Here is a 26,616-nt window from a genome sequence, read left to right as displayed (position 1 = left end):
TACACAAAATCATTTGAATATATCAAACCTGCTCTTATCAAACATGACTGGCTCCCTGCGCAATCTTGGATTAAATTTAAGACCCTTGTCCTCACATTTCAAAGTCGTCCGCAACTTGTCACCTACCTAACTCTCTGACCTCCTCCCAGTCTATGCCCCCTCCCTCTCCTTCCGCTCCTCTACTGCTGGGCTCCTTGTCACCCCTCTACTCCGCATCTCCACCATGGGAGCCCGTGCCCTCAGATGCTCAGCACCATGGCTTTGTAACACAGCCCCCCCTCACATTTGACAGGCACACACAGTTACATGTGTGTGTTCCTTGTGTAATTGTTTTTTCCTCCTATTTTAGACTTCTTTTAACTTGCAATGTTTGAATTATGCACCTCATTTAATTGCATGTTTGTACCACCTTGTATGTATAAGATGTCCTTGAATGAGTTTTAACATTTACTCTTTAAAACTGACTAGTCTCTATTTGAAAGCCACTAGTACTTATTTATTAGTTACTACTAATTATCCGATTATCTACTAGTAACTATTCCCATTATACTAGTAACAACTGATTAGATACTAGTACTAAATCTTTTGTTACTACTACCTATTCATTAGTTACCAGTAACTATTCCAATTGTTACAAGTAACCATTTCAATTTTACTAGTGTCTGCTATTTAGATACTAGTCCTTCTTTTTAGTTACTAGTAACTATTCCAATCTTACTAGTAATAATTAAAATGTTACTTTCAACAAGCCATTTTGCTAGTCATTAATGAATGACTAGTAACCAAAGAAAACGTACAATGAAGAATTCAAATGTTACTAGTATCTTGTGGAATAGTTAATAATCAGTAACTAATAAATAGGTACTAGTAAAATGAAAATATTTACTAAGTAACTAATGAACTAATGAAAAGGTGATATTTATTAACTGCAGAGCCCCATTGATTTCAATGACATAAATAAAAATAGTTACTATAGTAACTAATGGTATAGTCACCAGTAACAAAAAGGTTAAGTACTAGTGTCTAATCACTTGTTACTAGTAAACGGGAATAGTTACAAGTAACTAATAAATAAGAACTAGTAGCTTATAAATAACAACTAGTACATTTTAGTACAAGAATAAATGTTAAAACAGCTTGCCATAGTCCCCCAAATAAAATCTATTATTATCATTACAAATAGTTGGGGAAAAGGTCTGGTACTCTCCTGTTGTACTGCTGCAGGTCTCAGGTCAATGTCAACATGATCTGAAGCTCTGGTCCTACGTCATCATCATCATCATCATCATCATCATCACAGGGGATTTATTTATTTATTTTGGCATTTTGCCTTTATTGCAGAGCTGATGGTAGAGAGACAGATTGGTGTAGAGAGCCGAAGTCCTAATGTCACGTTTTACCCCTCTTTAGCTTCTGTAGCTCAGTGGAGTCTCTCATTCAGCATTTCTTTCATTCTTTCAACAGCTGCCCCTTGACTCTTTTGTCACTTCTTTTGATGAGCTGCGACTTTAACCGGGCAAAAACCCCTGGGTCTATGGGCAATGGTGCTCGTTAAAGGGCACTTAAAACAGAAATGTTGAATAATGGTTTGATTATAAAGTGTCTTTGAGTAGCCTGAAAAGTGCTATAGAAATACAATTATTATTATATTACAAATGTCAATGGGATTTTTCAGTTGAACAAAAATATATTTCGTTTGGGGCATTTTGATTGGCTGTACTGGCTGTTAATGGGGGTCAGTCACTGAGAAATTCTGTCATGGGTACATCACCATGCGTTACTTGCTAATTTGACCGTTGAAAGGCTCAGTGCATCTCTCTCTTTACCTTGTTTTAGTGAGTATCTAATAAAAGCATAAATGTAACCATGGAGGCTGTTAGAAGCAGAGTAATGATCAGTCACATGTTCAACACTCATATACCTGTGGTATTTTCGTGTGTGTGTGCGCGCATATTTCTGTTCTTTATCTGCAAAACTGTTTATCTGATCATTACTAAGTCAATTGCACAGTTGAGCCTCCCCCAACAAGTTATATACAAGAAAAAGAGCTTCATTAATCCCATTAGGGGTAATTTGTTTGGAGCAGCTTGTTGTGTAAAAAACACAGTACAAACATGAAGTCTCACAGATTATAGCAACCAGTAAAGTGCATTATTGTGTGTGTGGGTGTGTCAATAATCTTTCTAACCGTCATTCATACTATCACGCTGTCTGTACTTGTTGTTGGACGACTGCTACTTCTCCTACAATTCACACTTCTCAGTGTCTGTGTGCTCTTGTACGTCGTTGTGAGGACCAATTTCAGTTTCAGATCTTAAAAGTTCATTCAAGTCATTTTTACAAAGTAACTAGCGTTCTTTGAAGGTCAAGAACACTCCTTCTGGTCTCCACCCCGTCAAAGGGTTGTTTGGGGCTTCATATAAAAGTTTTGGTTTTGAAAATGTCCTAGGGACCTCACAAGTATAGACATACAAATGTGTTTGTGTGTCAGGAGATTAGCATTAGCAAAGCTAGCAGAGGAAGTGTTTGCAGGGTACTGATCTGCTTTCTGTAATCTGCCACATACACCACCTTACTGACGTGTCTGTGTGTGCCAGCTGACTCTCTTTTCCTGTTTGGCAGTATTAGCTGGCCAATCACAGACAGCATTGCACAACAACAACTCAGACTTTAAAGTAGAAGCTGCTGCTGATTGATGACAAGAGCAGAAAAATTAGAAACATGAGCTATAGTAGATACAGCAGAGACACTAGAGGCACAGACAGCTGTGATCTGCTGCTGTGTCCCAGAACAAGGCATTGAGTGCAAACACATGGTAGGGCTGTGTGACCGTGCTCTTGGTTAACAAAACCTCAGTATGCATTTCATCCTATGCCAACTGAGCTGGTCAGCTGATCTACAGGTCAAAGGTCAATCTGAGGAGGTTAGACTTGATTAGCAACCAGCCAAAGAAGGTTACTGCTCCAAGATCCCCGAACTCAAGAGGCCCTGAAAGCTCCAGACTCTGTGTTTTTGGAAACATCTTTGGGAAAAGTGCATAATTTAATGAACTAAATAAAATCTGCTGCAAAACTCTTGAATAATGCCAAAAGATTTAAGAGTACGATTTCAAATTCACATTACCTTACAAGCAAGTTAAACAGACTCTGCTGGAAATGTAACATTTGTGAATAAAGATTCACTTTAATTATATGTGAATGTCCAGGTCTGCAATTTGTATTCTCTCCAAAACTGTAATGTAGGTTTTTCCATAATCATTAAAGGACTGGGCTCACATGGCAATAATGATTGGACAACAAGAGGCACTCTGAGAGCCTCTTTTCAGGACTTAATTACAGAGGTCAGAGAAGTTACAACATATGAAAAAATGTCATGTAGGATGTGCAAACTGGTAAAAAATATTTCCTTTAAGTACGGTAAGTAAGTAAAGTTTATTTAATACAGCACCCTTTCACAGATCAAGATCACAAAGAGCTTTACAACAGCAAAATATTAGAAATAAGACCATCAAAAGGGAAGCATGTCTTTTTATTTAATAAATGCTTCGGTGATTACGGAAACACATTGATTTCCTGTGTAGGAGGGAAATGTTTTTGTACTTTCTCTCAGTGTTACATTGTTCCTTTTTATGTATATTTCTTAGACACCCACTTAGTCTTTTGGTTGATAGCTCTTGTTTGAAATAGGTTATATTTTATTTTCAGTTTTTACTTTTTAGTTTTGTCTTGTAGTGCCTCAACTTACAATCTACTTTTATTACCATTAAATTTCCAGGTGCTACTGTCCTTACAGTATGTATATTATATATACACATTGCACAGAGATTTGGAGAAACAGGACTGTGGGCACAACTTAATTTTTCTCCTCCTCAGTGTAAATCTGTCTTAGAAGAGGATGAAAACGCAACTGAAACCTGCTTAAGTCCAATAATAAATATTTATATAAATAATAATAATAATTCTGCCAAACTAAGTAAGTAAATATTTGGTGAATGTTAAGATCTGCTTTACCATAAAGGTAATTTCTATGCCAAATAAATGTACAATTCAGTGACAGAAAAGCATGTAAAACTTTCCACTTCTCTGCTACAGAGATATAGCCAACTAGACAGCTAAAGAAAGAGAGCCATATCAAGTTAAAGCTAACCAGCAGACTAAAGCTAAAGCTAAATCTAGGTACTCGTGCATTATGTTCAGTCTATCCCACTGACATCTGTGCAGTAAAATAATCAGACTACAAAGACATCAAATGAAGGCATTTATCTCTATTATACAGTCACTGATTTCTCACTTTGAAGGGCAGGATAACAGATTTTATAAGTCAGATTTAAGAACATCTATAACCTGCCTGTTCCTCACACTTTGACAGTTACCATTATTAGCTCATGACACACAAAGAGGCTCACACCTCCCTGCCCATATGTGGGTGTGACCAGCCCACTTCACTTTAACTGCTCTCTCTGTGTATGCAGGAACGGCGATTCTCCCTCCTTCGAGCTTTCATTCCTGTCTAAAACCTCTGAATAGATTAATAAAACATTACTTATTGTTACATATGGCTATCATACATTAAAGAAGTGTATATACATGTAATTTCTAATACCATAGACTTTCTGAGCACTTGATACGTAACATTTTCCATCATTGCATGTTGGATTTAACCTGTCTATATTTTCCTCTCTTCTTTTGTATGTTTTGTGAATATTTAGATAAGATGTGTGTGTTGGTTTATGGCAGATTAAAATTAAATTAAAAAAGTTATCTATGCAATCCAAAAAAGTGATTAATTGCATATTTCGGTACTTGTATCAAATGTTATAGTTCTTGAATATGCTTTTCTTTACTGCTGGTCTCTGTTTCTGCTGCTCTTCCCACATATTGTCATGTGAGTATTTATTTTTACATGTGCATTATTCACTCTGACCTTACTCTGATGTCTCAGCGACACACTGGCCCTGATAAATTACTTTGTGAAAAACTCACTTATATACACAAAGAAAATCAGCCCATGTTACATCAAACAGTTTTTTATTTGTGTTTTCTCTCTTTTTTCATTTTGTACAATAAATGTTTTTTTATGTTAATGACAGTCTGCATCAGCCAATCACCTGCAGCCTAATCCAGCCAGCTCGATGCTGATTGGCTGTTTGGGCTCACTCCCACCATCCAGCCCATCTCCCTTTGTGTGCAACAGCAGAAACACTGTACATGACCAAACATAAACAGTAAAAACAACAACTGTCATTTAACCTTGCATTGTTTTTTGTTAAACCTAGGAAAATACCCACAAGGTGAATGATTTAAGTTTTTCTCAGTGCAGTTGTCCTTGTTGTGTTCAGTGCCAGTATCTTGAAAAAAGACAAAGGTAAATCGCTGCATGAGTATTAAAAAAATGACACTTGCTTTAAAAAATATTTTGAAAATGTTGACTTCTGCTGGAAACTGGTGGAATCATCTCACCCTCTCACTCAGCTGATTCTTTACATTTTAAGGCTAACTGACTGATATTTGCAGATTTCTTGAAATGTTCTGTGAACATGAAGCAGAACAAACCTGACCCCGTTCAGAGGTTTGAGATTCACAATGCTCAGAACAAAATGGCTCACTGAACGTTTCCCTTCAGGATGTCAGAATGTCACAGAACTCAACAAAGTCCTTCTGCATGAAATTCTGGCTCTGCATTAGGTCATCCTCTGAGGGAAAATACTGCATGCTGTCCTCTTGCAGACGCAGACTGTCCTCGTGCAGACGCAGACTGTCCTCGTGCAGACGCAGACTGTCCCCGTGCAATACCAGGAACTGTCCTGGTGGTGTCGTTGAACCGTGTGGGTTGGGACTGTCCAAGAGGGCTCCTCTGGCATTCTCTAGGACGCCCAGGTATGAGTCCATGTCTGTGAGCTCCACGTCGCTGTCAGAGCTGCTTCCGCTGTCGCTCCCCACCGAGTCTGAGCGCATATGCAGCATCTGGTACTTCTCATGCATCAGAAACTGGTTGGTGTTCTTGGGGGCTCGCATCCCCCTCGCTCTGTTTCCTTTGACGTTAACGGGCCGGAGGGACAGCACCGGCCTCTGGAGTTGTCTGGGATGATTGTGATGAGGATGATGACGTTGAAGGTGCTGGTGGGGATGATTGCGCTCTCTCGGCCACCCTCCCCCTCCTGTCCTTCGCCCCTGCAGGCGCCCCCTGCAGCTCTTGGACCAGCCGTGCTTCCTGCGGCTGGAAAGGTCCCTCTGCGGAGCCCCTTTCCCATCCTGCTGCTGCTGCTGCTGCTGCTGCTGCTGTTGGCAGCTTCTCCTGCACATCATCTCTGACAGCATTTTCTTGTTTTCCTTGCAGTTGCCCCCCTTCCTCTTTGCTGCTCTCCTTCACATCCTCCTCCCTGCCTGGCCCACACAACAACAAAGAGGCTGGCTTCTGTTTTTCTGGCTCGGATCACAAATGACCCCTCTCTCTCTCCGAGTCTACCTTTTCACTACTCTCTGGCTTTTCTTCTTGGCCTCTGGCTTTGGCTGATGCATAGCCTGCTCTTCCTCCCCTTGCAGTAGCAGCTTGCCTGCTCCGCTGTCTCCCTGTCACGCCCTCCTCTGTCTGTGTCTAATCTTTCTTCTTCACCTCTATTAAAGTCAAATCAGCTCTTTACAGCTCTTATTAGTGAACTGAAGTAAGCAGGTGACGGTTTTAAGCGTTTCCCAGCTGATTTAACGCAGTTATTTCTCAGTATTGGGCCAGCAACTGTAGCGTATTCAGCTCTGACCAGCTCAGACTGAAGCTCTGCCCTCCTCTCACAGCCTCGATAAAGAGCTGGAAGGATCCATTCACGGGTTTAACAGAAGGTGTCTTCTGTCAGTGTCAGTAGGTTTGTCTGCTGCCTATTATTAACATTATAATCACAGACTTATGTAAGATATTACACCTACACATGTGAATAATATATTAAAACATAATGTCGGCCAGTGGGTGCCTCAGATTGTGTGATGTGGTTTTATTAAGCAGAAAGCTTCTCCCTGCAGCAGGATGGTTCACTCCGCTTCAGTTTTAGCAGCTGAAATCTGATCCACAGCTGCTGCTGTTATTGCCCGCCCCTCCGACAACACACTGTTCACCAACAACAACCAGCACCAATGGAGCTAGAGGGCTGTAGGAGTTACTGTAACCGCAGTGACAGCGGATAGTTATTGTGTCATGCACGTACAAGTACACAGACCATGGACACACTGAGACAACAAGAATACTGTTGCAGTGGTGAAACATATTGTCTGAAATGAACAGTTTTCAATGTTACATACATATCACATTGCAAACAAGTAGGCATGTCTTCTGCTTGAAACTCAAAGCAAACTTTGCTGAAAAGCAAAGTGCCACAAAAAAGTTTCCCTTTCTAAAACACAACCTTTACTTTTTTAGCCTTGCTACCAGCGAGGCTTTAGGGAAGGCAATGTCAGTCCACTTTTGAAATATCTAAACAGATCTTAGAGAGGTTAAGATACAATTTCTAACAGACATTTCCCAATGCATCTCACTGACTTTGGTGATCCCACTGTCTTTGCTCCTTTAGCACCCCCATGACCCTTTTTTTGGTAAAATATCTCATAAACTATAAGATAGAGTTAAGTTTGGTTCAGGCATTCACGTTCCTCTGCATGAGTTGTAATTTGTTAGTAATCCCTTGAGTTTGCATCTAGCGCCATCAGCAGGCCAAATGTTTTATTTGGGCCAAACCTGCAAAATTAATGACATTCCAATCAGTCTCAGCTGCACTTTATCTTTAATGTTAATTAACAAATGTTAAACTATGATGATAAACATGGTAAACATTGTACCTGCTAAACATCAGCATGCTCACATTATTATTTTGAGCATGTTAGCATGCTTAAATTAGTATATAGCTGTTCCTAAGTACAGACTCACAGAGCTGCTTGGCTTTAGACACTTACTCTTGTTTGTAATTATCCAACCAGAAAATGTAATCATAAATTAAGGACATTTTACAGCTCAATACATAATAATCAATAAAACATGAACTTTGTCTTCAAAGTCACCACAGAGCACTTCCTCTTCAGGGAGACCATTAAAACTAGTACTGCTTACTTACTATCTAACAAACTATCCCTTCTATTACAATTCTGTTTATTTTAAGTATATTTAAATAAATGAAATTCAACAAAACATAGACCAAAGCATGCATAAAACACCTATAAATTTGCAGTATAGACTGTATAAAAAATATTTGCAGCTGCACTCCTGACCCCAAGTGGCTGTAATGTATATGGCACAACAGTTCTAAGCAGAAGGGGGGTCAGTGATTTACGACTTGCTATACAGAGTGTAGACTGCCATTTTCCATTATGTAATGCAACAATGCTTGACTGTTAAGCTAGCTGATGACATATACTGTAAACTATGTACTGCGTATTTAGCCGGTTTTGATACAAGATGTCATCACCACACCTCATAATCCAGATCTTTTTTTGCCAAGTTTGTGTTCATGTGGATTACAGAAGCACAAAACCCCTTCTTTATGTTCTTTATAGGTCAAATGTACAGGAACATACATGCCTTGCTACAAAAAGAATTTCCTCTTATGGGACAATAAAGATCTGAACAAAAAGTTATACATACTGAAGCCTAGATATGATAAAATCAAAAAGAAAAAAAAAAGTCATTTCAAAAGGTGCACGTGGTGCAGATAAAAGATTGGTGGAGTCACATTTATGAACAATTCTATATGAAACTTCTGCCAATTGGTTTAGCTGGGTCTCAAATACATTTCTCTTCAAATCTTCACAAAAAATGATTTATACTTTGCTAAGAGACATGTCTGCGCCTCTAAAGTTCCCAGTTACTGGAATGGATTTATTAATTTGTTGATCCAAGGTTTGGTCGTTTCCTCAGAAAAAACACCATGCTCATATATGGATGTATTAAGTCCATTACCTTATATTATGTCTCCAGGTGATGTAGATGATGCACTGATGACTGAAGGATGTCATTCGATTGGATGCCTAGTGATGTTTGAAAATGCATTTAAAGAGGTTTTGAACCCAGTATTCCTGTTTGGCCCCTGCTGAAGGCACAAGTTGAAATGTTGGCTAGAGGTTGCTGTTTAAATTGAGTAAATGTGCCAGTCTCTGCTGTCCTTCTCCTTAAAACAAATACTTGCATTTCATTTATATTAAAATTATTTATTTAAATAAACAGCCATTCTTACTAGTAAGAATTAATATGTTACTACTATTAACTTAAAAAATAAGTATTAGTGGCTAAATAATAGTTACTAGTAAAGTGAAAATAGTTGAAAACGTGATATCGGAACTGCAGAGCCCTAAATATTTGGAATTGTTGATATTGTAATATCTAAAAATATTTACTTTTAACTAATGCAATGGTTACTAGTGACTAAATAATACTATTAGGTTTTAAATAAAAACTACTAAGTTTTAGGTAATAAATAAATCTAACATTGGCTTGCCATAGGGCCTACATGTTCCTATTATCGGACATGTGTTTTATTATGGCCTTTATTGTACGAGTAGTGTAATTACCCAGTCTGGCTGCTCACACAATGTTCGTATGTTTGATAAATGTTTAGCATAAGGCTGCTTTTCATGAAATAAGCACGTAGTATGGGGGGAAAACTGTCACAGATCAACAGTAAATAAAGTTTGAGCGTTTTGAATCAATCAGCTGCTTCAGTTGGCATCACAACAAACATGGCGTCTGGAGGCGGCTAACCGACTGAGAACTGAGAATACGCGCTAGGAAAACATTTGAAGCCGTTTTAATATATATTTTTTCTTAATAACAGATAATATTTGGTCGTCCTGATCTGAAGATGGAGTCCGCCCCATTTCCGGAGGAGGTTTCGGAGAGGAACGTTTGTGTTGTCGGGTCGGAGCTGGTGGAAAACTATACTGTAAGCTACGTCCGGGTTCATCTAGCTAGTTAGCTTAGCTCGTAGCTACCCTAGCTTCAGGTCTGTGAATGTGCCACCGGGTTAATATTGAAGAAATTACTCTATAAGTGAATGCATCATGTGTTAAGCTATTATAATTTATTTTTGTCAGTCTTTATCTTACTGAGGCTGGACTAGAAGAACTGGACAGAACTGACAAGCTAACAGCTAACCGCCATGTTTAACTGAGGTGTCACTGTGTTTATAGCGTTTCCTCTAAAGGTTTCAGACCTGACATCCCACTGCAGGTTTTTATGTCTATATTTTATGTACTGTTAACACAGTGTACTGTCTGTAGTGGTTTGTTTAGGCTCACCACAGCTCGTCTAATTTTCTTTTCTTTAAAGTCATGTCACTTTTTAAATTGCCCAATATCACAAATCACACATATTCATCAAGGGGCTTTTTGGTAAGAAAAGAAAAAACAAATGAGGAACATCAATGAATAATTAGCACTAATGTCAGTATTAGTCAAAATCATAGGTGTCATTTACACTGGGGATGCTGGGGACCTTACACCTGAATTTTGTGTTTCCCTTTTTATATATAAATATATGACATTTCAACAATAAATTGGTCTGGAAATTAAGTGTTTCATGCTCAAAATCTTCTGGGGGAGGACCCCCAGACTCCCCAAATTACATATCACAGTAGTGAATATTTATTCTAGTATCTTTTTTCTAGTAGTTTTTTTCACATTTCTGGAGCAAGTGTATCACTGCACCCCTAATCTGAGCCCTTAAATGTCCCCACCACTTTTCAGCACAAAGTCAAAAAAGTCCTTGGTCAAAATTATGACTTTGCTATGCAAAACGTCAATGTTATAATTGACTGTAAGTCAAAGTTATGAGGTGAGTGTAAAAGTTAACCTCTGACTTTGGACATAGCAGTTTGAGAATAATTCTTAGCACAAAGTCCGCTTTCTTGAACTATGATGGAGCTTTTAGCTGCATCTTGTGGCCACTGTTCAGCACACTGAGCTGTTATAGGGGTGGCTGTGGCTCAGGAGGTAGAGCGGGTTGCCCGTTAATCGGAAGGTCAATCCCCGGCTCCTCCAGGCTGCATGTTGAAGTGTCCTTGGGCAAGATACTGAACCTGGTGGCTGTTCCACCAGTGTATGAATGTGTGTGAATGTTAGTTTCTGTTTGAGCAGTTAGGCTCAGTGTATGAATGTGTGTAAATGTTAGTTTCTGTTTGAGCAGTTAGGCTCAGTGTATGAATGTGTGTGAATGTTATTTTCTGTTTGAGCAGTTAGGCTCAGTGTATGAATGTGTGTAAATGTTAGTTTCTGTTTGAGCAGTTAGGCTCAGTGTATGAATGTGTGTAAATGTTAGTTTCTGTTTGAGCAGTTAGGCTCAGTGTATGAATGTGTGTAAATGTTAGTTTCTGTTTGAGCAGTTAGGCTCAGTGTATGAATGTGTGTGAATGGTGAATGCTTTGAGTGGTCGAAAAGACTAGAAAGGCGCTATACAAATACGGAGCATCATAGAGACAGTTCACATCATCTAAGTATGGAGCTTAGTTTACCTGAAAACAGAAGGTTGTACATATGTGGTAAGTTCTGTCTGTTCAAAGATGGTCTGCTGTTCCTTGTTTTGTTTGTTTTTAAAATCTACTTTAAGTCTACATCTATGCAGCTCAGGAACCATTTTGATTTTTAATTCAGGCGCGACTGTCCTGCTGCGATGTGTTTCAGGTTTACATCATCGAGGTGACGGATGGGGAGCACAGATGGACTGTGAAGCATCGCTACAGTGACTTTCACGATCTCCATGAGAAGGTAAGGGATCAGAGCAGGTCAGCTGATGGCTGTTTACCCCCATGAATTAAATTTAGATCTGTGATGCATGACAACAACTCTTCAATCAACTTCAATTTCAATCAATTTTAGAGCCATTAACTATGATTGTCTGTCTTGCAATTATAAATTATGAATTGGACAATAACGGGACTTTTTTCTGAGTAACTGCTTTGTTTTACTGTCAGTACAACTTTTGCAAACAATTTTTTGTTGTTACTAAAAGAATGGCCATTTTTTCTGGCATTGTAATTTTTTTTCATTTTCTAACAAGCAGCAATGCAACTGATTTAAATTAATTTACTTGCCTGTGTGACATACTTATTATACTAACAATGATGGTGCTTGCGGTGCTCACAGTCACTAAGGAATCACACCCTGCAGGCTCCATGTTATCTGCCGTAATTATTGCCAGATTATGTCTGCAGCTAATGATTAGTTTTAGTTTTAATTTATCTGCCCATAATTGATTCAGTTAATTGATAAATCGTTTATTAGAAAAGCAAATCCTCACATTGGAGAAGCTGTAACCAGAGTATTTGGCATTTTCACTTAATTAATGAATGTTTTATCCTTCAGTTGACGACAGAGAAAAAGGTGGACCGACGGCTGCTTCCTCCAAAGAAGATGTTGGGGAAGAACTCAAAGAGTCTGGTGGAGCGGCGGCAGAAGGAGCTGGAGCTTTACCTGCAGACACTGCTGCTGCAGTTCCCACAGGCCACGCCATCTCCTCTTGCCAGCTTCTTGCACTTTCACCTCTACGTGAGTACTTGTGACTACTACAACCCCTGCACAAGTACAGTAACCTGTTTAGGTGCTTCAGCTTTCTAATACCACACTTATCGCCTTGTGGTACTTAAAGCCTACCTGCTTGAGTATGCGCTCAGATACTGCAAACAGCAGTTACACTACATGGCAAAAACTATGTCGACCATTGAACGTTGCAGCTGTTTGTTATAGTTGAACATGTGGCTCCAAAATGGGAAATAATCTTCTGCAATAACAGCCTTCGGGAAAGGCTTTCCACCAGTTTGTTGAACCTGCAGGGATTTTCTCCCATTCAGCCGCGAACATTAGTGATGTCAAACTCTGATGTTAGGTTACAAGGCCTGGGGCATTCCAGTTCATCCTAAAGGTGCTGGATGAGGTCTGGGCTCTGTGCAGGCCTGTCCAGTTGTTCCACACCAAACTGGGAAAACTATGTCTTTTGTGGAGCTGGCTTTGTACATGGGGACATTGTCATGTAGAAACAGTAAGGATCTTCATCAAACTGTTGACATTACAGTATTTTCCATAAAGTAAGAGGATTTTATAAAGCATAAATGACAACTATTGATTGGTTTCTGCTTCTTCAGTGTGGGGATTTGCTGTTTTTATCTGTTTTATATTATTGTAAACTGAATGTTTTTACATTACGTTTAGCTGATGCTAAATTCGACTTACAATTGATAAATATCTCAGTGGTCGTATGCCTCTGGAGGAACTACGTAGGGGTTAAGTGTCTTGATCAGGGACACATTTGTGGATGTGTCACAGTAGGGAATTGAACCTGGGTCCCTCACACCAAAGGCATGTGTCTTATCCACTGCACCATCACCAACCTTTTGGACTGCTGATTAGGAAAAAAAAAAGAAGAAGTAGGAAGTTGTGATTTTTTTGTGTCAATGGCTGCACTCTTTGCTAAATGCTGTGACACAACCTTTACTACACTAAAACCAGATCAGAAGCGTTCTAACTTCAATTGCCTCAGTTTATATCTCAACATCTATATCTTTGTTTTTTTTTTAGTTCTAGTTCTCAAAAAACAGTTTGGTACATCAAAGGATAAAATGTAATGAGAGAACAATGACGTGTTTATAGTAATAAAAAGGTTTTGTCTTTCTGTCCAGTAAATGGTGATTATTTTCCAGGTTGAGTAGCGCTGCTCTAGGCCAGTGTTAGCAGTATTTAAAGGCTTTGTCATGTCAGTGACTGTGATCATATGATGATGATATTAGTACAACAACACACCACTGTTGTCTCTGTTGTCGGACTGTTGTCTGAGTCCTCAGGACAGCAGAGTAAACAGCCAAAAACCTTCTCATGTGATGTGAGATGCTAAATATGTGACTGTGACAGACGAGGTTAAATGACCACACAAAATTGTTGTAATTGTTTATTTTTCAGCTGCATTAATGCTGTATATCTACTGTATAAAGTAACGGTGGTGAAAACAATGAAAAACGTGATGTTATCCAGCTATAATTGTCCTGTTAATTATCAACTAGCTGGCATGGTTTTTCAAACAGAGTTAGAGGTTTTATTTGTTAATATTGGATGAGAGTTGAAACCATGACGAGCTGTCTGCTAAGCAGTGAATAAATAATAATAGTAACAGTTAAGCTTGTAGACTCTTGTAGTTAAATCATCCTTAGTGAATCCAGTTTTTCTTTGTGTCATTCAGGAGATCAACGGCATCACAGCAGCACTGGCTGAGGAGTTGTTCCATAAAGGTTGGCTTCCTATCTGACCTTTTCTCATCTAGTGTTTCTACAACTGTGTAGCTGCAGAGGCTTTCTGTCTGTAATTATTACTTATAGCTGTCAGGCCTCTTAATCTACGACACTTTATTAATCAGGGATGATACACATTAAATCTGGGGTAACCAACACACACACCCTCCCTCCAAAGCCACTCCCTCAAAACACATTTTCATGCGCAGTGAGTATGACTGAATTAAATGATAGGCCATGCTTACTACAGCCGTATGACAACCACAGATACCAGATTTCTTTTCAATTTTTGTGTCAGAGATTTTGATTTATTGATTTCTGTCGGGATGAAAGAATTTCAGCAATAACAAATAATGCTTCTGAAACAGGTTGCCTACCTCAGCTTTAATTAACTGGAATAATCATAAGGATGTAAATGTGCTATATCACATCGCTGAATGTTGCAGGTATTGTCAACATCTGGTTTGTAGATGTTTCCCTGTGAAACAACAGCTGTAAACCGTAAACTGACAAGCCTACAAAAATGTTAATTGTTCTCATGAAATCTTGTACAGTATCAGACCTCTGTATGTTTGTGTGTTGTAGGTGAGCAGTTGCTGCAGGCTGGGGAGGTGTTTTCTCTTTGTCCTCTGCAGCTTTACTCCGTCTCACAGCAGCTACGTCTAGCCAAACCAACCTGCTTTAATGGAGACGCCAAGACCGACCTGGGACACATCCTTGACTTCACCTGCAGACTGCGATACCTCAAGGTCACACGCCTCTTTATTTAACTATTGTACAGTTTAGCGCTGTGTCCTGACTTTGCTTTTAGAAACAGAGGTGGTGAATGTTCTCACCTGTTTTGTCTCCTCTGGTTAGGTGTGTGGGACCAGAGGTCCAGTAGGAACCAGTAACATCCAGGAGAGCAGTCTCCCCTTCGACCTGTCAGTTTTCAAATCACTGCTGCAGATAGAGGTAACTCTCTTTGCATCTGTCTGTCTAACCTCAAAAATACTCTTTAGGGCTGAACAATTAAATTGAAATATTATTGAAATCACAGGATCTGAAGTTATCTGATAAAGGTAAAATGTGTCACAACATACTATTTTGTAAATTTGTTTTTTTAATTTTACCTTTTATTTAACCAGAAAGAAACTCATTGAGATTAAAAATCTCTTTTCCAAGAGCGTCCTGGCCAAGACAGGCAGCAGTACAATTAACAAGATTGCAGACAATAAAACATATAACATAAACCATATAACAATTTAGGATGGGAATAATCAGTGAGTTACACGCTCATAAAATATCAAAATTTCATAAATATTTACCACAAGTAATAAATAATAAAGCATTGTGGTGCTGCAGAGATGCCCCAGCCTACACATCATATGCTCCAGACTTAAGGGGGACATGTTTGTTTAAAAGTAAACAAACACACATTATCATCATTTTTATATTTATTTCAGTGAAAAAGAAATGCAGTGCAAATTAGCGTTTCAAAGTTCTCCAACAGAACTTGTCGTGAAGGTTCTGTGTAGATCTACTTCGCCTCCACAAATATCTATGCCGTTCACTGCGACTGTTTTGAGATCAATTGATTGGTGTCTACAGTGACATAAATACTGGTGTGAGCACGCTATTAATCAGTGTTCACATAGACCCATAGCGTGGGTAGAGCTGTTAACATAAATTGCAGGAGCTGCATTGCAAGCGGTCTACAAACAGTGTTGTTAATTATACAGCGTTTGATCAAACTGTCATTATCCTCTATCACTGGCCTTGTACTCACTAAAGCCAAACTGCTTGTATTATTTCACCTTTCACTTGGGAGGTCAGTCCCACTCCCTCTCTCAAACTGGCTACATATTACTAGTCAAATTTCAGTTTGAACACAGAGCGAAGCCACAACCTGAACCGACGTGTGTGTGTGTGTGTGTGTGTGTGTGTGTGTGTGTGTGTTGGCTCAAAATTAGATTGTTAAACCACATAATTAGACCAGTGATTGGATCTCTTTGCTGAGCACATCTGTGGCCCCTCAGGTCATTAAATGCAGTCTCTGCTGTGTTTTACACTGGAGGGGTATGACTATTAGTGGTATTACTCTGATATAACTTTATGTATTTTTTATTTTTAAATTACCACATAGCTCTGACACCACAGCCTCATCATTCTTTAAAGAGCATTTACCCAAAAATATGTATAATTAATACTTTTTATTGCTGGCAAACTCATGCTGTCATAGAAAAATACCACACGCGATTGTCTTAAATAGCCTCTTAAAATACATTATTTTTAACTGCATAATGTGTTGTGTTGTCCATTATCATTAATAATTTGATGTGTTTGTGAAAAGGTGAGCTCATGTTTAGTATCTCTGACGAGCAGAATTAAAGGCTGAAGGTTGTTGAATAAATAAAGAGAACATGTGACAGGCTGATGGAAACAGACTTTGGTAACAGTTGTACTACTTGTTGGATGTCACTCCACTTTCTATGCGTTGTAAAAACGCTATCAGAGGAGACAACTTCATTTCTTTGTGAAAACACAAATACCACCTAAGGTGATCAGCAGCAATGAAATGCCACAGTGTCTCTGAGGTACTGGTGCTGAGTTAATTATGTAATCATGTCATGTTCTCTTGAGTATGTCCCTATAACTGTATTTATGGGACCACACTGATGGAATAAAATATGGATTGTAATGGTTGTGGCTGTCTGTTTCTCTCTGTCTCCAGATCAGTGAGTGCAGCTCTGAGCAGATTCAAGGTCTGTCGTCTCTGAGGTCCAGTCTGGCAACTCTGAGTATCCACTACTCCACTGAAACTATGATGGTACATAAGATTCTCAGTCATCCAGGTCATAGTTGTCCAAGGAAGGTTGAAATCAAGAGCAACCAGACTTGGTTGAAGATACTTGAAGACGTTTCGCCTCTCATCCGCGGGGCTTCTTCAGTTCTTTAACCACTTGGAAGTGTTGAACCGCTTGGTTCATTGTTGGAGTCACGTGAGGCCAAGTCAGAACGGCTGATGTTGGCATTGTCAAATGAGGCCAAATGTGAGCATTTGTTCATTGTCCTGGGAGGAGATGAAAGGACAGCATTGTAAGTGTTGTTTAAGTGGTGTCTCAGCTCTCCTTTCCTGTTCAGTGATGGTCTCTATTCTGGTGTAAATGGCTTCTTTCAGTCCATCTGTCCTTCCTGTCCAAAACATGTACATGGTTGTCATTGAAATAGTGTTGCTTATCCTTCATATGTATTTAAACTGCTGAGTTGAGGGGTTGACTCTTCTGTGTTGAGCCATGCGTTTGTGTAATAGTTGCTTGGTTTCCCAATAACAGGTCTGTGCATTCCTCACTGCATTGGACGGCATACACTGGATTGCTTTTCTTTGTTTGGGTGTGCGGTATTTTGGGTGGACCGGTATCTGTCTTCGTCTGTTCTTGGGTTTAAAAAAACACAGGGGTGTGGTGTTTGTTAGTTTCTCTGATATTAATGACTTCAAGTATCGTCAACCAAGTCCAGTTGCCCTTGATTTCAACCTTTCTTGAATATGATGAGACAGTTTAGATTAAATAGTACTTTGTAGTATACATGTCCATGCATGGTCTTGTATGTTGTGTACTGATGCGTGTACTCTGTTGGTTCTGGCGTCCTTCAGTCGATCCTGGTGCCGGAAGCGAGTGAGTTCTCCCAGTGGGAGGCGGAGGGGGCTGAGGGGGCGGAGTCTGGCTGTCCCGTCACCGCTGTCATCCCCACGTGGAGAAACCTGACCACACTAGACATGAGCCACAACTGCATCAGCACCATTGACAACTCTGTGGTGAGACTTGCCCGCCAAACGTAAACACAATGTGAACTTTAGTTGATAACAGTGTTTAAAAGTCAGTGTCAGTGCTTATTAAATTGTTTTCCCCACGGTATACTGACCTTGGTCAGTCTGTCTTTCCATTTCACACAATATTTCAGATGTCATTTATCAGTTTTTATATGTTGTTGTTTTTTTTTGTTTAACAAAACAAAAAAAGAAATCCTGTTCCTATCCACCACCTTTGTAGAAAAAGTTAATCGGATTTTGATGATTTCTTGGAATGATTTGCATTACTAATTTTTAAAGTTCACATCATGAAAATCCTGGAAATGTGTGAAAATAACTTTTCTATACCTTGAAAAGCTGTTTTAATAATTTAATGATTAAATAATGATGCTAAATTCGTCATATTTGTAAAACTTAGCGGTGTCACTTGGAAAATTTGACAAACCAAGTCAGCTAAAACTCCATAACAGAGATATAGTTTTAAGACATATAAATTGCAAGTTATCTTTTGTAACATACAAATCAGTTGTGTCAGGAGATAAATTTGTGTTCTTGTTTAATATCTTTAGATAATCAATAACAAATACTCAGTACAGACCTGTTGGCTCTGATAGGTCAGCATGCTGTTGTATCAGGAGATTAAGGCAAATCACCATCTCTGTCTCACCGGGCTAAATAAAGGGCTGTGTATGTGAATAAAGCAATGTTTATATTCCATACATCAGCATCTGTGTGCTAAACACTGAGTTTTTCTCTGTTGTAGAAACTAATTCCTAAGGTGGAGTTTCTGGATCTGAGCTACAACCAGCTATCCACAGTGGAAAACCTCCAGGTACATCAGCTCTGTCAGGACAGTCGTCCTTCATGTTGGTGTCGGTATCATTTCTGGGGTTGCAACTAACAATTATTTTCACTGTTGATTATTATGATGTTTTTGTTTTAGAGAAATGAATTGATTGGTCTGTTAAATGTCAGAAAATTGCGAAAAATGTCCACAACTATTTTTGTCTGACCATTCTGTCCATTCAGTTTACTGTGAAACAAAAACAGAGATGCAGCAGTAGTAGAGATGCTGACACAACAAAATGTTTGACATTTCCGCTTGATATTAGTTCCCAATACACTTTCAGTTGGTACACTCAGTATTTCTGTACTTCTGTTCTATGAGGTTCTTTTTCTTTCTGAAGCACTTTCTGCCTCATCAGGCTGCTGCAGAAGCTATGTGTGAGTTCACACGTGGCTTAGACTGAACGTAGTGAAGGGCTTACACTTTAATTAGGAAAAAACGGTTGCACCATACAAGTTAGTTACAATAGAGTTAAGATTGAACCTGAAATGTACACCTTCCCAGGCAGGTAGAAGTTGTTCCTTATTAACTGTTGTCGTGGCAGAAGGAACAGAAATATGAGGGAGACTTAATAATTGAAGAGCTGGAGGAGAAGTTAATTTGATATTTACAGTAGGAGAACATTTCCTGTGTAATTCTACATCCCTTTTATATATTTATGATGACAATAACACACACAGTATTGTGATACTGTTACTGGTATGGTGTGATTTTATGCTGCATTCAGTTGAGATGGGATTTGCTGTTAGCTCCATTTCAGGGTTTCTCACAGAAACTGTTCAGGTATCTGTTTACTCACCTTAGTAAAGTATAATGAAAAGATGCCTCTGTGAATAGTACATAGCAGTTAGTTTTGACTTTACACTCAAACTTTGGATCCAACTTACGTTCAGCTGCTGCAGCAGGCAGCTTGTCCTGTCAGATGGTGTCTAAACCTCTACAGATGTGTAGTTTGTCATTAACGGTAAATGTCCTGTGGTTGCAGCACCTGTACAATCTGGTCCATGTGGATCTGGCCTATAACAGCCTGCGGGTCCTGGAAGCTGCTCACACCCGTCTGGGCAACATTAAAACCCTGAGCCTGGCCGGTAACCAGCTGGACCAACTGACTGGACTCACCAAGCTTTACTCTCTGGTCAACCTGGACCTCAGTCACAACCAGCTGGCCCAGGTAATCACACCTCAGATGTCCTGATGGTCTCTAGTGGTCAAAGTGACAGATTCATACTGAAAATCTTCCTGCACAGTTTGTACATAAAAAAAAGTGAAACATGCAAGAAATGATACCTTACAAAATGTATAATATATGCTAATGACATGACTTGACTCTCAAATTATCTTTCTTATGTTATTAAAATTTGATACTTCTTCTCCACCATTGCTCATAATAATAATTCATGTAATTCATGCATCATCTAATTTCATCAAAGACAGGCCTGACCCACAAGAAAGAACAGTGTATGTTTAATCTATCTAATATTGTGTTGGTCATAGTATACACTGATTTACCAGAAGGTAAAGAGCTTAAAAATGAATTACATATTAAATCGTTATCGCAATATTGGTTAAATTAGATTCTTTTCCAAAATCGTTCAGCTCTAGTCAGGAGTGGAGGTTGATTTGGCTTGTGTGTTATGCCAGTTGGAAGAGATCAGGAACATCGGCTCTCTTCCCTGTCTGGAGAAACTCAACCTGTCCAGTAACCCCATGTGCATCATCCCTGACTACAGAACCAAAGTCCTGGCCCAGTTTGGAGACCGAGCAGCAGAGGTACACCACCAAAACCACCACACTCTACATATTACTGCTGTACTACTACAGCAGATATACACCACCTAAAGCAGGGTTTTCTTGCTTACACTGTTTCTTGTACTGCTACTACTAGTTAGCTTGCTTAGCTAGGTGCATCTGTAATTCACGTTAACTGTCATTTTAACAGGGCTGACAATTTCGTCTAGCGAACAACAGTACTCACCAGAGAAAGTGAATAGCTCCTAATTAAATTTAAATTAAATTTAAACAGTGCTGTGGGTACGAGTCACTCTAGCCAGATTGACAGGTTGCCATGGTAACGACTTGTCAATCATAGATAATCCCGCCCTGAAGCATACTCTGCTTTAGGGTCTATTTTCCTCTAAATGGGACCATAATTTACTAAACGAACATCATGTTGTATTGAAGAAGACTTGAAACTAGCGATTGAGACCATAAACTGATTAGGAAAGTGTTTACTGAGGTAATAAATCAGCTGAGAAGGAGGTAGTAGTCATTTTACCAGTATTTCTAATGGAGCTGGACTTCTTTTTGCAACCAGAAGAGTCGCCCCCTGATGGCCGTTCGATATATTACAGGTTTAAGGGACTTCCGCATTGGATTTAGTCTCAAACCGGAAGCTTCCCACTTCCCACAACCAAAGCCGTGTTTACCAGCTTGTCAGGGCCCGCCTTACTCTGCTTCTGATTGGCTAGTAGTCCTTAACTAGGAACTGCGCATGTGCAACTCCCAACAAAGATCTTTTAGAAGTGAGATGCATCACTCCATAGCTAAAACGGAGAATTCACCACACAGGGTGAAAAGAGGTGCTGCAGCAATGTGCAGTATGACATAAATATGGTGTTTTTTGAAAATGAAACCATGTTAACCTGTTCTGGTACAACCCCTCAATAAAATGAGTGTAATATGACCTCTTTAAATTGTGTGTGTTGACATGTTTTTGTGTCCTTTGTCTCTGCATTGTCAGGTGTGTCTGGACTGTAAAGTGACGACAGAGAAGGAGCTGGACACAGTGGAAGTGTTGAAAGCCATTCAGAAAGCCAAAGAAGTCAAAGACAGGATGAGCAGCGGCGACAGGAAGGTACGCTCTGAATCATACAACAGGAGGCAGGATCAGACCCTCTGAGACCAGTTTATGTGGTTAAATTGTCAGTATTTATGTCTTTTATATTGACATACAGTTTGCACTTTAAAGATTGTTCAAAAATCTTAAGAGTTTAAATAATTGTGTCATTTATATATCCAGTGTAAATAATAAAATAGGACTGTGAGACAGCAGAGCTTAAAACTAGACTGTTCTTTTCTGTACATCACATCAGATGATTTTACCTGAATTTTACACTGAATATTAAATATTAAATCAGTCAGCATCAGAGGAAATTATTTGACTAAAACTTTGACCTTTTGAACTGTAATGTGAGTTCAATCTTGAGCTCAACCACTCTTTACTGTAACATCTTTGTTTGTTGTACTTTATATTCATAACTTCCAAATGAATTAACCCTGAAACCTGCTGTAGTGGTGTTATAATCCTAACCTTATAATAGACCAATCATCACAAAACAAAATCCAGCTATTAGATGTGACTACTAGTGACCCAAATATGTTAATTACTAGATTAACAGATCTCTGAAGCCTGAGGATTGGTCAGCTGTTGTTAAAACAAACTCTGTCTGTCACTACAGCAGCCTGTTTTTGTTAACTACCTGAGTGGGACAAGCTGCTGTTGTGTTGTTTGGAGTCGCAACCTGCAGAGCAGCAACTCCAGCTGAACACCAATGACTAGACACGTTGACCTTTTTGTGCACATCAGCAGCAGAGTTAAGATGAAATACAAACAATTAATCGGTTGTGTGGGCATAAAAACAGGTGATTGAAGTGGGTGAGTTGTAATCTTACTTGGAATTACTAACTTGTAAAAATGCACCAGTGTCAACTCATCTGTGAAGTTCTTGAGCTAAATTGGTGTGTGTTTAAACATAGGCTGCAATGTTGTGTTAGCATCTATAGTTTTGTATATTCTCATATTTTGTGGATCTATTTTTTCTGCCATGAGAACATCTCAAAATATTTGTGGCCAGCATTTTCCTCCTGCAGAAGAAACTGATAGTTTTGCATCCCGTTAGGGTTTCCAGCCTTCAGAAAAAAGGGCCCTTTCATGTGCTTTTATGGTTATGGAGGACGGTTAAATATTTCTTGTAAACAGCCTGTACAGAAAGATGATACCCCCATTCTTAGTACCGCCTACAGAGACAAAGATTTGAATCACTGAACAAATCAGAGATGTGGAACAAGGCTACAGCAACAGATCAAAATGTGGCTAGATTATCTTTAGTTAGGCTTTTATTTATTATTGATGAAATGCATCTCTACATACCAGTGAGGTTTTTATTCTTACATAAACGTAGCCATATTTAGAGGCCTGAGTCCTCATGCTTTTGTAAAAAATAAAAGATTGTGTCAAGCTTTAATATTAAATAGTTGTACATACAGTTTGACTGTCATACATGGTAAAATATTAGGCTGTATGTTGGTCCAGCTTTCAAGCAGAATGTTTTAAACTAAAAGTGACTCAACACCCACACAGGAAGAGACCTTTTCATTCAGTGAGATAATATTTCCTGAACGGATGTTTACAGGGTCGTTCTGCATAAAGAAACTGTTAAATGCAGTCAAAGGTTTAAAACGAAAACTCCAAAACGTGTCGGAAGGTTATGTTTAAAATCTCTGCACACAGATTTAGCTCTTTGACTTCACACAACCTCATACAAAGACTGTAATTATACAGCTAGAGCAGTAGCAGACTAGTGCTACTGCATTGATTTGTTTTCATAAATGGAGCAGGTCTGTCTCTGAACAGACATCTGAAAATGTCTTTAAAACTGACTGGAGCTGCTGGTTGCAGGTTGTAGGATGTGATCTGGTTGATGATATGGGTGACTGCTGCTCTCTGAAGGCTTCCTCCTCTCTGTCCTTTCGTCAGATCAGTGAGGAGACCAGACTGTCTGTTGCTGCACCTCCTCACCTCTCCCCCTCCTCTCCCCCCTCCTCTTCCTCCTGCTGCTCTTCTGCTGTTACTCCTCCTGCTGTCACCTCCTCCTCCTCTTCCTCCTCCTCCTCCTCTTCCTGTTCGGCCCAGCAGGCTGCCTGCCCCAGCCAAGGTAATCATGTATGTATCAGGCTGTGCAGGGCGGAGGGAGGGGGGGCGGCGGTTTTTATTTCTGTTGTAAGGCAGTGGCCAGACAGACAGGTATGTTTCTCTGCTCTTTGGAATATAAAACAGGCAATTCCCAAAAGTTGACTGCGCTCGCTGAGGCTGCAACTAGTAACTATTTTATCAAAGTGTTTGTTTTGAAACCAAATTAATGAATTCATTACTTGCACATCAGAAAATGCCACAACTTACAAGCAATGGCACGAAACATTATGGTAAAATGTAGAGGCGCTTGGTACCACATGGAGAAATCCTTACATATTCACACCCATGCTGGTTCCTACCAATGAATCTCATTACTTCAACTGATTTATCAAAAAATTCCTACACAGTGAATTTAACGCTACAGGAAAAACAAAAAGACAAGCGTTGTGTTTCTGTGCTACTATCCTGAAAGATTGAAGACTGCTTTAATATCTATATGATATGTTATAACTACAGCTGCAGCTGACCATTTTTCAAATATTGTATCTATTAATCTGTCTTAACTGTTTTTTTTTGTATATTTTTAACATATATTTTACAATAAGGAAGTTTTGAAAAACTCAAAAAAAACTTACTGATTTACATTTAAATTCCCAAAAAACTTGAGAATAGACAATTTCTTCAATTCAGGAACTGAAACCAGCTATTTTTTTGATATTTAAAACTAGTTTTGAACATTTCTGTTGATCAGTTAAAGGAATACTAGAACATTTTTGGAAATGGTAATTATCTCTCTCATCAGGTGTAGCGACTATACTTAAAGCAAAAACAAAGTAGTCACTGAGAGGCTGAGGGTAGGGCCTTGTGGTGCTGTTTGTCGGACTCGCTGCACAAATAATTCACGGATCTAAAAAAATATAATCTATTGCTTTTTGTTGACAAAAATATGCAACTTAATATAATGTGGAAAAACGTATATTCAAACTGATCACAATGATCAAAAACTCAAAAAAGAATACCGCGGTTAACAAAAAATACAGTGTCCCATTCACTCACCCTCTTTCTGCCACTGGCGTTGAACATTCCCGTGACTTACCAAAAAAGTGCTACAACAAATAAACCTATATACAATTAATTCCAAACGTGCAATAAATCACTTCATGACTTCTACATCAGGGTTTTTTCCTGGGAATGGTTAAGCTGAGGCAGTAAGCCATCCACATTCTGACACATTATCTCATGTAGCAACACCACTAATTAAATATAAGGCATTTTCTGTGTTAAATAGTGCCTCTGTTTTTTACCCTTTAAGGTTAATGTTTTTTATTAAAGCAGAAACCCTGCAGGAAACCAAATTACAGAAGATTGTGTGTGGAACGTGTTTAGCTCAGTGTAGCACTAACACAGGAAGCAGGGGGAAATGCCGGCCTAGCTCCATCAAAAGTAAAACAAAAGAGATTTCAGATTGTGTGTTTGTTTTCTGAACAGTTGTAGAAACGGAAAGGTAAAAACATGAAAACATCAAATCTGTCTGGTTGCTGCTTTCAGTAAAGATAACGTTTGGTTTAACTCTCCTTTGTTTAGATTATGAGGATTAACACAATAGAGGCTTCACTGAAATGCTTTTTCCATCGCAGTCATGTGATACTCTGTGTCTGGTTACTTACAGTATGTTGGACTCTTTTGCGATTTGTATCATCAAAATGTTCCTCAGAGATGTAATTTAATCAGAAACCATTTACATGTGAAAAGTCAGTCTGCTGCTGTGAAGAAATCATAAATCCTTCATCAGGTTGGATGAAGCTGAAGCTAACCTGCTGCTGTCCCTCCTGAGTGTCTTGTTTTAGTCTTTAAACCAAATCTCCTCTGCTTTTATATTTCCTGTTGTAGACACTGCTTCCTGCTCAGAAAATAGCTTATTTCACTGTCTGTTTATAACTTTAAAATGTGTGATTAGTTGCCTACTTGTTGCTTCAGCTGTTCATGAGCTCAAACTCTGCCTTATAACACAAATGTTGCACCAGCCTCATCAATTCTTACATTTAAACTTAACCCATAATTATATGTACACCAACCAACTATTAGAATAGCCTGCTTCAGAAACATTGAACCTGTAAAAATGCCACAAAAATGTATGTAATGGATTAGATGTTTGCAGCTGTACAAAGTGTTGTAAGTCAACTAACAATTCTAAATTCAACATGTTACTTCAAACAACATTAAGTTGAATGTTCCTAGCAACTGCTACTACACCTTCTTTGGCGACTGAAAATTACATTGATAGGACAATTACATCAGTCTCTGTTGATTGGTTAAGCCCCCACTCAAACAGAACTAACACAATCACCATGTCAGACTAAAGAATGAAGAAATAAATTAACATTTAGTCTGATTATCAGAATACAAGCTGCTGTTACAACTGACTGAAGCCCCACCAATACACCTGCAAATCAGATATTATCGTATCACAGGTGTATCGTTATTGACTATGTGGTTTGATAATTAAATAGGAAAAGAGTACAGAAATATCAAAAATATATTTGATGTAATTTAGAAACAGTTTCTCCATTACATAGTTTGTCCACCAAAGAGCACTGACTGGTTATTTCTGAGCAGTTTGAACTTCACATAAAGACTGAGTGATGGATTTATAAACAGCTGGTGGAGCATGACATGAGAATAACTAGTGAATATCCGTGGTTAATGTTTGGCTGGGGGTTGTGCAACTCCCTGCTAATGCTCACTAACCTCCGACTGTGAGACTAATATTTGTTCTGGCTCAGTACAGGCTGCATACTGTGTGCATGTATGAATCTAAACAGTAA

At 39.0% G+C, this 26,616-nt stretch overlaps 2 protein-coding genes across 8 annotated transcripts in view; one reads left to right on the top strand and one right to left on the bottom strand.

Moving 5' to 3' along the window:
- Positions 1 to 5,010: 5,010 nt before the first annotated feature.
- wu:fb55g09 (homeobox protein prospero) lies at positions 5,011 to 6,773 on the bottom strand. The gene has a single exon (XM_038695979.1). The coding sequence runs from the start codon at positions 6,315 to 6,317 to the stop codon at positions 5,619 to 5,621; it is 699 nt and encodes a 232-aa protein (XP_038551907.1). The 5' UTR covers positions 6,318 to 6,773; the 3' UTR covers positions 5,011 to 5,618.
- Positions 6,774 to 9,693: 2,920 nt separating this feature from the next.
- The window catches only part of nisch (nischarin), a 37,295-nt gene continuing 20,372 nt past the window's right edge, over positions 9,694 to 26,616 (top strand). For 3 of the 7 annotated variants that reach the window (XM_038696151.1, XM_038696154.1, XM_038696153.1), the window contains exons 1-13: positions 9,694 to 9,913; positions 11,649 to 11,732; positions 12,330 to 12,512; positions 14,194 to 14,242; positions 14,828 to 14,991; positions 15,101 to 15,196; positions 16,956 to 17,051; positions 17,877 to 18,038; positions 18,796 to 18,864; positions 19,865 to 20,050; positions 20,521 to 20,649; positions 21,620 to 21,733; positions 23,636 to 23,813. In XM_038696151.1, the coding sequence (XP_038552079.1) occupies positions 9,833 to 9,913; positions 11,649 to 11,732; positions 12,330 to 12,512; positions 14,194 to 14,242; positions 14,828 to 14,991; positions 15,101 to 15,196; positions 16,956 to 17,051; positions 17,877 to 18,038; positions 18,796 to 18,864; positions 19,865 to 20,050; positions 20,521 to 20,649; positions 21,620 to 21,733; positions 23,636 to 23,813 (1,591 nt within the window). In that variant the 5' untranslated portion in view covers positions 9,694 to 9,832. The other 4 variants (XM_038696155.1, XM_038696157.1, XM_038696156.1 and 1 more) reach the window with 4 other exon arrangements.

Source organism: Micropterus salmoides, unplaced genomic scaffold (assembly GCF_014851395.1).
Source record: "Micropterus salmoides isolate LMB-PRFRI ecotype aquatic unplaced genomic scaffold, ASM1485139v1 Ms_hic_scaffold_4, whole genome shotgun sequence".
Classification (NCBI taxonomy): Eukaryota; Metazoa; Chordata; class Actinopteri; order Centrarchiformes; family Centrarchidae; genus Micropterus; species Micropterus salmoides.
The sequence above is the reverse complement of the archived record's forward strand: the minus strand, read 5'-3'. Positions and strand labels throughout refer to the sequence as shown.